Source organism: Thalassophryne amazonica, chromosome 5, assembly GCF_902500255.1.
Source record: "Thalassophryne amazonica chromosome 5, fThaAma1.1, whole genome shotgun sequence".
Taxonomy (NCBI): domain Eukaryota; kingdom Metazoa; phylum Chordata; class Actinopteri; order Batrachoidiformes; family Batrachoididae; genus Thalassophryne; species Thalassophryne amazonica.
The window spans coordinates 81,021,994-81,036,598 of NC_047107.1; the positions used below are offsets into that span (position 1 = coordinate 81,021,994).

Genomic DNA, 14,605 nt, shown 5'->3' on the forward strand with positions numbered 1-14,605 from the left:
ACTGCTTAAAGTGAATCCAATAGTTAAAAACATTTTAAAAATTTAATTTGAATTTCACTGTAAAGAATGTGTGACATAAGTTACATTCCAAAAGCCATTGAGATATAAGTTTATATTATGAATTATATTTATTGTCAGCAATATAAGCAGTGAGCTTCAAAGGACCACACATAGTCAGGTAAGGTAGAGTTTTTACTATTCAAGACTTCAGAGTGTGACTTCACCATGAACTCAGTTATACCAATCAATCACAAATATTTTACTGATCAACATGAGCGTTTGATCAAATCTCCAGTCACATTAGTAACTGGGATATTATAGTAAACATGTTTTTTGGGTTAAGCTGCGGTCACACGGCACGATCGAGGACAACGAAGCCCAAACGAAACAAGAAATCTGGACTGATGTAGACTTTTGGAGGCATCGTTTAACCGTCATCCAGCTTCATTCCTGTAATTGGCGCTTCGTCAGAATTTTCAAACTGCTGAAAAATGTAAACGAAACCCGACGACAACCTCAATTCAGCCGAGTTTCGTTTTGTTGTGTCTTGACGGTTCCTAATCGTTTGCGTAGTTTCCGCAACATCAGTGTTCTGTCTGACTGCCATCCAACTTTGTCCAACTTCCCAAGTCCGACATATTGCACGACTGTTGACGATATCTGAACGGATCAATAACTAAAGCTCCGAGGAGCTACACGTAATATCCTTGCATTGCTGATGACTCATTCATGTGTGGGACGAAAAGCAACGTTTTCATACAGAAACAAACGTGTTATTAATTACTTTACTATTTACACAAGTTTCAACCATTTGTGACTGGCCTGCATGTGGACACACGTTGTTGTGAAGACAAACATCTCTCACCCGTTGTCAAAACAACCAAATCTCATACCTGCAAGTACTGCGCACAGGACAAGGCTGGCTGCACTCAGTCTCATACCTGCCGTCGGCCACGTCATCGTGAATGTTTCCTTTTGATTTTGTTTAAAGCATTAAGGTTGACGTTCACTTTGTTTTTCTTGCGTTGGTTTCCGTTTTGTTTTGTTCCTATGAGCGCTCTTGATTTGCAGGCTTTTCGGTGATAGGAAAGGTGCAGAATCATTCGTCCACCTTTCCTTGAAGATTTGTGTCTTTTTGACTTTTTAGCCTTCGTTCAGCTATCGCTGTGTGCCATGTGACCGAGCCCTTAGGTTTTGTTTGACCTTGACATTTGACTTTGATTTGTTCCAAAGGTTAACACACGCACATGAGCAATTACAATACGCTGCATGCATGGTGGTGAGTAGGCTCATTGAAAAGCCGTGCAGAGCACAGCGGACCATGCAAGAAGTTTTGTAGATTTGATTACCAACGTGAGCACTTCAGGCTCCTCTGCAAATGAAGTCAGTGTGAAGCAAAACGTGAGCTTGACTGTGTGCAAGTTCAAGTGCAAAAGCTCAATGTGGCTCCAATTTCATCACACGCAAGTCTGAGTGTCGAAAATGTGCACATTTTGTGCAAAATATATTGCGGCATCTTCACATCAGTCAGTTCAGCTGAATCCAAACAGGACGATAAATGAGGTGCCTCACTGGTCCTGATCAGAAAGTGCGGATCCACACGTTGGGAAACCTCTGCTATATTTACCCTTTCAAGGCTGTCACTGTATTATGTGATGTTATGAAACACATCTCATTTTCTATCTATCTGTCAGCCAAGTGCTGCACACAGCAAAACATGTTACTATAACAACTGAGTCAAACAATGAGTAGGCGGATAGTTTTGCAGTCAAGTCTAGAAAAGATAAGAATGAGGAGGATGAGGAGCGTGCACGGACCATACTGCAGGTCTGCCTGTGCTGACGAGTTCTCTCACTGAAACCTTTCTTGCTCTCTGGTTTGCATTTCCTTGAATAGCAGAGCTTTCGAACAAATCAATGGTGTTACACAACAGGCAGTTAGAGCGCTCCGTCCTCCTGCCAACAACACCTCCATGCTGCATTAGCAGCACCTTAAACATTTTCATTTTACGTTTTCCAGCACACATTATATAACTCCCAAGATCGTGTCCAAAGATTCATGCAGAACTGGCAAAACATGAAACTGGAAGGAACTGGAAAATTAATGTTTACTTTTCTATATTTGAACAAGGAATGTTCGTGGCAATGTGAGCTTACTGACTTAGGTATTGGAAGAAAAAAAAGAGGAAATAAACACTAAAATACCAGAGTTCATAGATTGGATGCAGTCAAGAGCTTGTCAGTAGTGATTATCCTGAAGGGAACAAATGATGCAACAGGTATGGTATGCAGTAAAAATAAAACTCTACAAAAGTATCACTAGTCATCTGTCACTGTGTACTGAGGTGCACAACATGTAATACTGTACATGGAGTCTGAGTCCGCCAGAGAAACCAGAGGTGTGTTTTCCCACAGAGCACACACATTCATGTGCACTCTCAAGTCACCATATGTTAGTAATGTTACGGTACATGTGTACTAGTTTTTTTTTCATTGTGTATGAAAATTATACATATTCTTTACGTTTCCAGTTTTGCTTTACAAGATTGAATCAGAAAGGATATTTGTTTTCTGACTTATTGACACTGATATAAAGAAGAAAAGAAGTAGTAAGTCCTGTACAGGTCCTGGATACCGTAGCATGAAGTCCATCACAAGTTATGTCCCTGGCAAGCCAGCTTCACCGCCCATCATGGAAAGTCAAAGTGACAAGGTCCACCTAGACCAGAAGGTTCCTCTACTGCACTTCAGGCAAAAGCAGGGGAGCTTCGCGGAGCACAGGTACATGTTGGGAGTCTGTGCTGCTAGATGGCACGTCTGAAGGACCCATCCAAGTTCTAGCCAGGACTGGGACAAATAAGGTCTACATAGGAGCTGTTTGAGATCCGGTGTGTGCCTATAGGTTGGGGATTATCATATGGCCACAAAAAACCCCCCAAAAAAACAAATTGTAGTCCACATTATTGAGACTCTGCTCTTCACCTCTTGGTTGTCTTTTGAGCCACTGGTCAACTCGTAATTACTACACTCTATATGTACAGTGCATTCAGAAAGTATTGACAGCAGTGCACTTTTTCCACATTTTTTTTTATGTTACAGCCAAAGCTGGTGTCGCAGACCAAACAGTCCCCCCTAAACATTGGTCCACCCTGCCTCCACTGCGCATGCATTTCGGACCACAGCAGCACGTCTGAGATGGACTTTCTTCACCCAAAGCAATCAAATGGATTAATGGGATTATTAACCATCAGATGCCAAGGTAAAACCTCTTAAATCATTCTCAAGTCAGTTTTAAGCAGAAACGAGGCGATATTCCGTGATGCTTTGAAATAACGGAGGCACAGTGAATGCATCAACTAGCAGCTCGTGTAACTGCAGCGCTCTGATTGCTTCCTCCGTCTTTCATTATGAAATAATGTTGAATTTATGTGGAAATGATTGTTGTACAAAAGCTTCAGATATCTGTCGCTGAGATAGATGATGACTGGAGTGCAGTTTGAAGCAGAAAAAAGGTGATAATCCGTGAACCTTGGCTGATGACACATGCGCAGTGAAGGCAGTGTGGACCGATTTTTAGGGGGGGCCGTACGGTCTGCGACACCGGCTCTTGGTATAGGCCACACAGGCAGTTGCCTAGGGTGCCACCTGCTGAGGGGCAATGCTGCAAGCCCTACAAAAAATAACGATTACATGTAAAAAAAAAAAAAAGTGCAGATTCTTTATAACCTTGCCCGAATGGAACAAGTCCAATTTTTCTTTCTGATGTGGTCAAATCATTTTTGTTTTTGTGTCATTGCGAGATTCGGAGCTTTCACGATAGCGCACACGTTGTGACCGTAGCCTGTGAAATCAGCTTTGCGTGTGTGAAGCTTTTCCACAAAAGTCACATTAAAGACGAGGTCCTTATTTAATGTGGGAAGGAAAGCTCTTATTAGCAGCTTAGTTCCACAAGGGCCCACAGCACGTGTCTCTCCTCCTCCCCAGCACACCTGTTCAATGTTCCAGGTAGGAGCTTGGCTGCGACTGGAAATTGCCAGCATCCCAGTCCAACGTGTAAACCATTATGTCACCACCCCCCTCATAAATCTCCTGTTCATCCTTTGGATTAATATATGAGTATATGAAATCCAAAAAGAACCTGTCCAATAAAGGTGTTTTTTGATTAGTCAGTTGATTCACTTAAAGAAAAAAAAAGTTGTGTCCTTTCTCTCCAAGGGTTAGGGCTAGGGTTGGCACAGCGCGGTGTGTGTTTTTGTTTAAAACATGAACACACTGCTTCACTTTAAAAACACAATAAGTGGATTTAAGTTTACCTGTGTCACTGTTCAAGAGCACAGGGTCGATTAGAACAGACAGAGAACTCTCTCTGCAGCTGTACACACTCTGCAGGCCCCTGGTGTAGGAGTGAAACCACAGGGGCAAAGGGTGGGAATGGCCCCCCACCAAAACCCCTTAAAAGTCCACTTTTGTAGCCATTTTGAAGACATTAAAAGACATTTTTGCACATATTAATAAGGGGGCGGTGGCCAAGTGGTTAGTGCACTTGGTTTCAGTGTGGAAAGTTCCCAGTTCAAACCCCATCCTGTCACATTTCTCCATGTAATGTGGAGTTGCGTAAGGAAGGGCATCCAGCATAAAACCTGTGCCAATTCAACATGTGGATTCCACCTCGGATTTGCTATGGCAACCCCAAGTGTAAACAAGGGAGCAGCCAAAAGGTCTTACATCACTACTACTACTACTACTACTCATAATAATAATAATAATAATAATAAACAGATTCTAATGCTTTGAAAAAATAAGATAATGAATATTATTATTATTATTATTATTATTATTACTGGCTTACTACTGTATTTGTAATATTTAAGAATAAAGTAATTCTGCCTAAAATCCAGGAGCTTCATACACTAAATCCCGTAAGTAAGACTGTATAAAATAAAGATACAATAAGGGGAAGAGGGGAAATCCTACTCAAAGAGAGATTTCACATGATACCACGATTCATAGTGGAGCTGCAAGGTGCCATGATGGATCACCGAACTGTTGTTATAAGGCAGACAGACAGTGAAGGTAGACCAGATTTGTGTAAGATTTTAGTGCTACATTATAGTTTTATGTTGTTCTGTTTGCACATTCCCATGTGGACTGAGACAATGCAGATTAATTGTCTCACTGATTGGTAGCTTGACAGGGTATCGAACCCACGTCTACATACTGGTAGTCCAAATCTTACCCTACAGAGTTGCTTGCTCCATGAAATGATATATTTTGGAATAAAATGTGACAACACAAGCCTGAAATTCAAAACTGATTTTTTATTTATTTATTTATTGGACAGTAGCAGAATTTTGTGAGCACGGGGAACTATGGCATTCAAAAGAGATTGTTTTGAGCGATGAACTTGTACGAGCTCCTCCACCCACAAATACGTCACCTATGACGAGCCAAATTCCAACACTACGCACCTGTTGTCAGTGTATCGATGAGTGTGGAGACACAGACAAGCAATACTGCTACACTGGAACAATGAAGGGACAATACTATCAGACCAACACAAGCACACCTCAACTGATCATTAGTAACACAAAGTGAAGGTACAGGAAATCTGTGCAAATACTCTCTAGCAAGTCAATCAATCAATCAGTTTTATTTATATAGCGCCAAATCACAACAAACAGTTGCCCCAAGGCGCTTTATATTATAAGGCAAGGCCATACAATAATTACGTAAAAACACCAATGGTCAAAACGACCCCCTGTGAGCAAGCACTTGGCGACAGTGGGAAGGAAAAACTCCCTTTTAACAGGAAGAAACCTCCAGCAGAACCAGGCTCAGGGAGGGGCAGTCTTCTGCTGGGACTGGTTGGGGCTGAGGGAGAGAACCAGGAAAAAGACATGCTGTGGAGGGGAGCAGAGATCAATCACTAATGATTAAATGCAGATTGGTGCATACAGAGCAAAAAGAGAAAGAAACACTCAGTGCATTATGGGAACCCCCCAGCAGTCTAAGTCTATAGCAGCATAACTAAGGGATGGTTTAGGGTCACCTGATCCAAGTGTACAGAAACTGACACACAAATACACACTTTACTCGAGGATAAAATTAGTTGATGGCTAATCGGGCTAGACAATATCCCGCAATATGTATGTGGTTGATAGTATCTGCAGCCACAGAATGCTGCATAATCCAAGCTGTTTCCTCTTAGGAGATTCTGTTTTATTTTTAAAAATTCAGTCTGTCTTACTATTGTAGCATCACTACTATGGACACATGTAAATGTACTTACCTGTCTGATGAAGTGTTCCAGGGTGGCAAAGGCAATGGCTATTCCATCATGTGTGCTAGTTCCTCGCCCAAGCTCATCAAGGATAACCAAAGAGTTCTCGGTCGCATGGGAAATGATCTCTGAAGCTTCGGTCAGCTCTTCCATGAAGGTACTGCGACCTTTGTAGATGTTGTCTGAAGCCCCCATCCTGACAGCCAATCACACAAAGAAAACAAGAAAGTCCAGAGTTCACATGTACGACGAGTGAAAAGAGGCAGACTGAAAATGCTGTGATCCTCTGTGCCTCTAGTGCTGAATGCTTTTGATGCTTTTGTCACAACTAAACCAATACAAGCACAAAAACAAGTGCGCTTATTCAAAAAAATTTGAAGGACCTTTAACGTCTCTCTAATTTTGCACTCAATTTTAATAACTCAGTGTGAATTTCATTCAAAACAATCTTTATAAAGCCTCGGTCCCACCGAGTGAAGAAGGAGTGAAGAAGGAGCCACGCACCCTGTTTTTTTTTTTTTTTTTCGTGAGCTATTGTGGCAGTATAGTGGCTCAGAGTGGCTCTTAGAGGCATTATCTTCAGTTAACGAGGCTCCTCTCTGAGCGTGGCGCTAATTTCAAGATGTTCAAAATTTAGCAACAACAGCGTGGCGCAGTTTGTGTTCGAGTTACTGCGACGGCTTAGAGGCATTTGCGTGGTGATTACGAGTCTGCTAAAAGCCCATTATCCGTGCGCCTGGCAGTTACGCAGGACCTGAGACACTATTTTTGGAACGGCTCTCCTCTTGCGCACACAATTCCACCTGCTCTGTGCGCTGAGCTCTATATAAATAATGTAATCATTTTCTGCCAAACCTTGGATGCTGAAAACACCTCTAATCACTTCTGGAATCACAGAGGACTGTTTCATCTGGATGCTTTTTTTCCCCTCTCTTTCCTGCTCCATGTGGAATATATTTTGAACAGCTTAAGGTAACTATTTTTAATGTTTTTATAGCTTGATAACATCACACTACACAGCACTGCGTGGCTCATACGTGGCTCAGACATGGCTGATACGAGCCATTCGAGGCTCTAATGACCTGCCAGCCGTGGCTTCTACGTGGCACGTGCGGGGTACAGAGAGGCACCTTAGTAGTGGATACGTGTTAGATGAAAACGTGGGTCATTATTTGAATAATCACTCCACACCCATGCGTGGCTCCTTCTTCAGCCTTCATTATTCGGTGGGACCGAGGCTTAATTTGTTCCCTGTGAATATGCAAATTTAACAAATTAAGCAAAAACCCAACTTCTTGGGATGATGCCCAGTGTCATATTGAGGTCATCAAACGAACAAGAAAATAATGACAATACTGAAGCATAAATTCATAAATTAAACAAAGGTGAAGACTGCAGTCATTAACCAACCTCTACCTTAATACAGTAGTTTACCGATTCAGTGCTGTTTGACACCTGCTGACCATTGAGATTATTTCACAGTTGGACATAGTGGTATGATTTAAAACAAAAACCGAAAAACTGAGAATCGGTTATGGTGGCTTTCTGATAAAGAGTCTACAAGTAAAAGGTTTACTGTGAGCAAATCTAATTACACACAATAAAAGATACAGAAACAACATAATACTGAACTGCAAACAGCAGTAAGGCATTTTAATCTGAAGGAAAACCATTGAAGCTCCTCATCACCATCACAAACCATTTTAAATGGATTCTGTCTTTGTTCATGTTCTGCTTTTAAAAGTGCTGCAACATTGTGCTTAAACTGTCAAACTTGTAATCTAATAGTCTTAATATTATTTATTTATGATACATTTTAATAATATTATTTTTCACTTTATTGCTTCACGCTCTGTACAGTAATGACAGAATAATTAATGTCATAATTCCACATGCTCCGATACAATAGGTGGCGGTATGCAGCTCTAAAGCTGGTTTGCAATTCACTGGTAAACACAAAGAAGTTTCATTTTTATTATTTAGAAGTTTAAGTTTATTTTCAAACTGTGGCTAATGATCCAACAAAGGCTTTAAGGCAAGCGCCTTAAAGAACTGATTCAGGATGGATTTAATTGTTCACACCATGAAAACTATGCCAGATTTTAGTATACACATAACAAATGTTTTTGAGTTCAATGGTATGAATATTTCATGAGGTGAAAGATGGAACGTCAGTTCAACGAGGCGAAGCTGAGTTGAATTGTATGTTCCATCTTTCACCTCATTAAATATTCGTTCCATTGAAAGAACGGAAACACATTCATTATTTGTTTTATATAACACTGAAAATAGATCTGTATTTTTTTGATATTTTATTAATTTATAACAGAAAACATAACAGAAATGGGACTTATATTTTGGTGTGCATCACTGGTGCTGAACAGTCCAACTGGAACTTTATACAGGAGTCCAAAATTGATCTTAATAGTACGTGATGCCGTCCACTTACTTCGTGTACAGATTGCTGTCTCCTTTCCTCACGCCAGCAAAAAATTGCGTCCAAAATTTGTCCAGCATTTCATCCCAACAGCTCTTTATGCTTCCAGGTGGCTTATAGCATGGTGGATTTGTTTTATTTTTTTGTTTTTTTTTTGGGGGGGGGGGGGGGGGGGGGGTGTTAAAAGAATTAGTAGCGTCAATTAGCTCCTTCAAATCGTCATCCACCAGGAAAATGAACTCAGCCGCCGCCCCCAGTAGTGTGAGCATCCGTGGTGGTCAGGGAGTGCAATAGTATATTTAGCACCAAAATTGCACGCAAAAAAAGAACTATTGCACAGTCAATGAAACACAATGGTAAATCGTATGAATAATCCATGTCACGTGACATACAAGCCACCAATCAAATGACAATGATCCACTCAACCATTATATAAAAGGCACTAACATTTCAGAGCATGCTGGTAACAGCTAACATTAGCATGACCGAATGGTTCTTTTGTGTGCATTTTATTACAAACATTTGTGGTAATATGGCTTTTTTTTATTAATTGGCCAAACAGATCATCGAAGAGGTGTGTTCCCCGGGTTTTTCTCACAAGTGAGGTGGCAGTTTACGCACACAGAGCCACTATGCCAAGAGTGCCGTTTACGTTTCAGATAAGGACACATACAGAGTTACAGACCCACACACCTAAGTTCACTTATGGTATAGATGAAGCATATGCTTGCAAACACCTTGGGTAAAAACTCTCAATTTTCATCAATCCACAAACACACAATGTAACTCCTTCTGGCCTTCTCTGTAGTTCATCAGTATTCTCAGAGCAAATATTGCATCTGTAGTGCGGTTTCTTTGCATGAAACCATATTGCTGCTCACAGATGATCACCTATTTTCTAAGCCTAGCTTCTACTACTCTTTCCCACAATTTCATGTTGTGGCTGATTAACTTCATGCCTCTGTAGTTGCTGCAGCTCTGCACATCACCCTTGTTCTTAAAAATAGGAACCAGCAAATTTTGTCTCCACTCCTCAGGCATCCTCTCACTTTCTAAGATTTTATTAAACAATCTGGCTAGAAACTCCACTGCCATCTGTCCTTGACATTTCCATCCCTCCACTAGAATATCATCAGGCCAACTGCCTTTCCACTCTTCATCCTCTTCATAACTGCCCTAACTTCATCCTTACTAACCTCTTGCACTTCCTGATTTACTTTCTCCACATCATCCAGCCTTTACTCTCTGTCATTTTCTTCATTCATCAGCTCCTCAAAATATTCCCTCCACCTTCTCAGCACACTCACCTCACTTATCAGCACATTACCATATGCACCATCTGCACATTACCATCTGGGTGACAAGGTGACTTAGTGGTTAGCACTGGTGCCTCACAGCAAAAAGGTTGTGGGATCACTTCCCACCCTGTTTGTGTGGAGTTTGCATGTTCTTCCTGTGTCTGCGAGGGTTTCCTCCGGGCACTCGGGTTTCCTCCCAAAATCAAAAACATGCTTATGTTTTTTCTCTGCCCTTGACCAAGGCAGTAGCTCTACATTTCCACCAGGTCATTATTGCAAATAAGAATTTTTTTTCTTAATAACTTACTTGGTTAAATAAAGGTTAAATCAAAACATCTGGAGTTGGTCCCTGGACGCTGGATTGTGGCTGCCCACTGCTCCTAGTGGTTGGATTGTGTCTAACTATAATTAGAATGGGTTAAATGCAAAGGACAAATTTATTGTATATATGTACAATGAAAATAAGGCTCTATTCTATTCTTTTACCTCACTAACCTGCTGCACATCCTTTCCAGCTTTGTTCCTTTGTCTGGCCAATCGGTACAAGTCCTTTTCTCCTTCCTTATTATTCAACTTCTTGTACAGCTCACAATATGCCTTTTCCTTAGACTTTACCACTTCTCTTTTCACCTTACGCTACAACTCCTTGTACTCCTGTCTACAATCTTCAACTCTCAGACTATCCCAATTCTTTTTCACCAATCTCTCCTTATGCTTTCCTGGACATCTTTGTTCCACCACCAAGTCTTCTTGTCTTCCTTCCACTGTCCAGATGTCACATTCACTACCTTCCTAGCTGTCTCCATCACATCTGCAGTACTTTTCCAGTTGTCCAAAATTGCTTCCCCTCTATCCAGTGCCTCTCTCACCTGTCTCACCAGTCTTCCTTCTTCAGCTTCCACCATCTGATCTTTTGTTGAGCGCTCTCATTTCTTCTTCTTCTTTATCTCTAAAATCATCCTACAAACTGCCATCCTATGCTGTCTGCAGTGTTTTAATGTAACGAAGTAGAAATACTTTGTTACTGTACTTAAGTAGAATTTTGACGTATCTGTACTTTACTTCATTATTTACATTTCTGGCGACTCACGTTTGCTCCACTACATTTCCTAAATAAAATGTACGAGGGCTGTCAATAAAGTAACGGTCCTTTTTATTTTTTTCAAAAACTATATGGATTTCATTCATATGTTTTTACGTCAGACATGCTTGAACCCTCGTGCGCATGCGTGAGTTTTTCCACGCCTGTCGGTGACGTCATTCGCCTGTGACCACTCCTTGTGGGAGGAGTCGTCCAGCCCCTCGTCGGAATTCCTTTGTCTGAGAAGTTGCTGAGAGACTGGCGCGTTGTTTGATCAAAATTTTTTCTAAACCTGTGAGACACATCGAAGTGGACACGGTTCGAAAAATTAAGCTGGTTTTCAGTGAAAATTTTAACGGCTGATGAGAGATTTTGAGGTGAGACTGTCGCTTTAAGGACTTTTCACGGTGCGAGACGTCGCGCAGCGCTCTCAGGCGGCGTCATCAGCCTGTTCAAGCTGAAAACCTCCACATTTCAGGCTCTATTGATCCAGGACGTCGTGAGAGAACAGAGAAGTTTCAGAGGAAGTCGGTTTCAGCATTTTATCCGGATATTCCACTGTTAAAGGAGATTTTTTTAATGAAAGACGTGCGGACGGGTCCGCGCGTCGGGACGCAGCCGCCGCGACACTCCGCCACAGGAAAAACACCTCTGTTGAAAGCCTTAAGGACAAGTTGGAACATGTCCTGCCTGTTAAACAATTTCTCATATACTCACTCCACTGAAAGCCATCAAAAGCCGCCTGGATTTTACAAATGGTTATCAACACGGAGGTGTTTTTCCTGTGCCGCCGCACCGCGTCGGCTGCGTCCCGACGCGCGGATCCGTCCGCACGTCTTTCATTAAAAAAATCTCTTTTAACAGTGGACTATCCGGATAAAATGCTGAAACCGACTTCTTCTGAAACTTCTCTGTTCTCTCACGACGTCCTGGTTCAATAGAGCCTGAAATGTGGAGGTTTTCAGCTTGAACAGGCTGATGACGCCGCCTGAGAGCGCTGCGCGACGTCTCGCACCGTGAAAAGTCCTTAAAGCGACAGAATCGCCTCAAAATCTCTCATCAGCCATTAAAATTTTCACTGAAAACCAGCTTAATTTTTCGAACCGTGTCCACTTCGATGTGTCTCACAGGTTTAGAAAAAATTTTGATCAAACAACGCGCCAGTCTCTCAGCAACTTCTCAGACAAAGGAATTCCGACGAGGGGCTGGATGACTCCTCCCACAAGGAGTGCTCACAGGCGAATGACGTCACCGACAGGCGTGGAAAAACTCACGCATGCGCACGAGGGTTCAAGCATGTCTGACGTAAAAACATATGAATGAAATCCATATAGTTTTTGAAAAAAATAAAAAGGACCGTTACTTTATTGACAGCCCTCGTATACTTTTACTCTGATACATTTCCCTTAAACACCTTCGTTACTTGTTACTACAATATAAAAGTAGAAGAAATTTGATTAGGCAATGAGTGTGGTGAAAGTAAGCCAGAGCACAGCTGTACAACGGGAAGAGATACAGTCCTTTACAGCCGGAGCGCAGTGCCTTCCATTCCTGTTGCAACAAGTGTCGTATTTGACATAAAACAAGTTTAAAAGACAAATAATATATAAAATGACAGGTTGAATTTGCGCCCCCACTGAGGAACAGGAGACTGTGGAGGGTGAAAACCATTTGTGCCTGGGACTCCAAACGAGCACACACACACACACACACACACACACACACACACACACACACACACACACACACACACACACACACACACACACACACACACACACACACACACACACACACACACACACACACACACACACACACACACGGATCGGCTCCTGCTGGAGCCCAGCGCATGATCAGAGTTAAGGGGAAAAGTTCAGCACTGATAAAACTGGCCGGCGTGGCTGTTTCAAATGGAAAAATAATCATATCTCTACACTGATTGTGGACATGCTGGTTCTGATTTAGAATTTATTCATCAACCTCTGTCAAAGCCATTTAAAGATGTCAATCGTGACTACCGTGACTGTTGTTGCAGGTAAAAAAAAAAGAATCGTCTGCCATTTAATTCACACATTGGGTTTTTTTCCGTCCTCATAATGTGCCATTTCCATGGGACAGCGCATGAAGGTTCTCTGGTGTGTCGGAGAACGTTTCCCATAGCCGCATTCTCCTGTTACAGGAGAAAAGTTCTGTGGAATTCTCCTACAGCAGGAGAACTTAGGAGAACTTTCCCCCCACTGCCCCTGCAGCGTGATGCGCAGCGCGCTGCAGGCGTGGGTTTTGTAGGGGAGACCGGGGCTATTTTCCCCCTGAAAATGTTTTAGTTTATAACTCTCTGAAACACTATTGCCTGAATTTTGAGAGCCAAATTTTGTGAAGTAGTATTAATATGATGCATAACTAGACAATCAGGTAACAGCTAAAAAAAAGAAAAAAGTTTTTCAAAAACACAAATCAATATGGGATCGGATCGGATGGAAATAATCAATTCTGAATCTTAAGAATTGGAATTAATACCCAGCCCTACTTTGTAGTGGTTGGTGGTGGTGAATATTGCATTTTTTTTTTTTTTTTTTTTACTTTTCCTTAAATTTGGCACAACTGTGTAGCTATAATATATATGACTGTTCCGTTTCACAAGAGCCTGTCTGTTGTATTTAACAGAAAAGTGTGTGGGGGTCTTCCAGGAAAAAGAACAGCAACTTTTATTCACCACAGCCATTTCCATCCTTTGTGCAAAATCAACTATCATCTGCCTTTCCACATTTCTGTCCTTGATACCATATCTACCCATCACTTCCTCATCGCCTCTTTTCCTTTTGCCAACATGCCCACTGAAGTCCGCTCCTATCACCACTCTTTCATGCTTAGGCACACTCTCCACCACCTCATCTAACTCACTTCAGAAATCTTCTTTTGCCTTCATCTCGCAACCTACCTGTGGGGCATACATACACAGCTGATATTCATCATTATTATCACTTACTGAGGCGTTGCTGGGCCGGTAGCATAGATTTACATTTATGCTACCTGTCCATACCTGCCCGCAGTATTGAGTAGTGGGCAGGTATCCCAATACCCGCCCTCTGTGCATAACGTGATGACGTTATAGCATGCGCAACCCAAGAACTGTCCGCAGACGATAACATGGAAAGGCGAGAAGTGTGTGTTGGTCCCAATATGGATATTCCGGATGATTTTATCATGAATAGTACGACAATGAACAGCAGTCAAAGCAGCCAGCTTGATTAGGATGCCCTGCCAAATTTGGAGAGCAGCGCCGTACCAGCCAACACGGCAAAAGTTAAAGTGAGCCAACTTTTTATGTACGCATTTGCTGGGTGTCGTGCATTACGAAATGACATTAAATATTGTTAATGTGATTCCACGTGTTGTGTATCTCAGTAAGTGCTAATAATGCAAATATCATGCAGTTGTCGTGCGGTATGCATTTTCAGAGTCCTTCCATCCATGCCCAGTCGCCCGCAATGACAGATATTTGCCTTC

The 14,605-nt window shown here is 41.9% G+C and overlaps 1 protein-coding gene across 4 annotated transcripts in view; it reads right to left on the minus strand.

The window, feature by feature from the left end:
• msh3 (mutS homolog 3 (E. coli)) overlaps nucleotides 1–14,605 on the minus strand; it is a 149,953-nt gene that overhangs the window by 29,200 nt on the left and 106,148 nt on the right. For all 4 annotated transcript variants that reach the window (XM_034170665.1, XM_034170663.1, XM_034170664.1 and 1 more), the window contains exon 21: nucleotides 6,289–6,475. In XM_034170665.1, coding sequence (XP_034026556.1) covers nucleotides 6,289–6,475 — 187 coding nt within the window. The remainder of the gene's footprint in view (nucleotides 1–6,288; nucleotides 6,476–14,605) is intronic.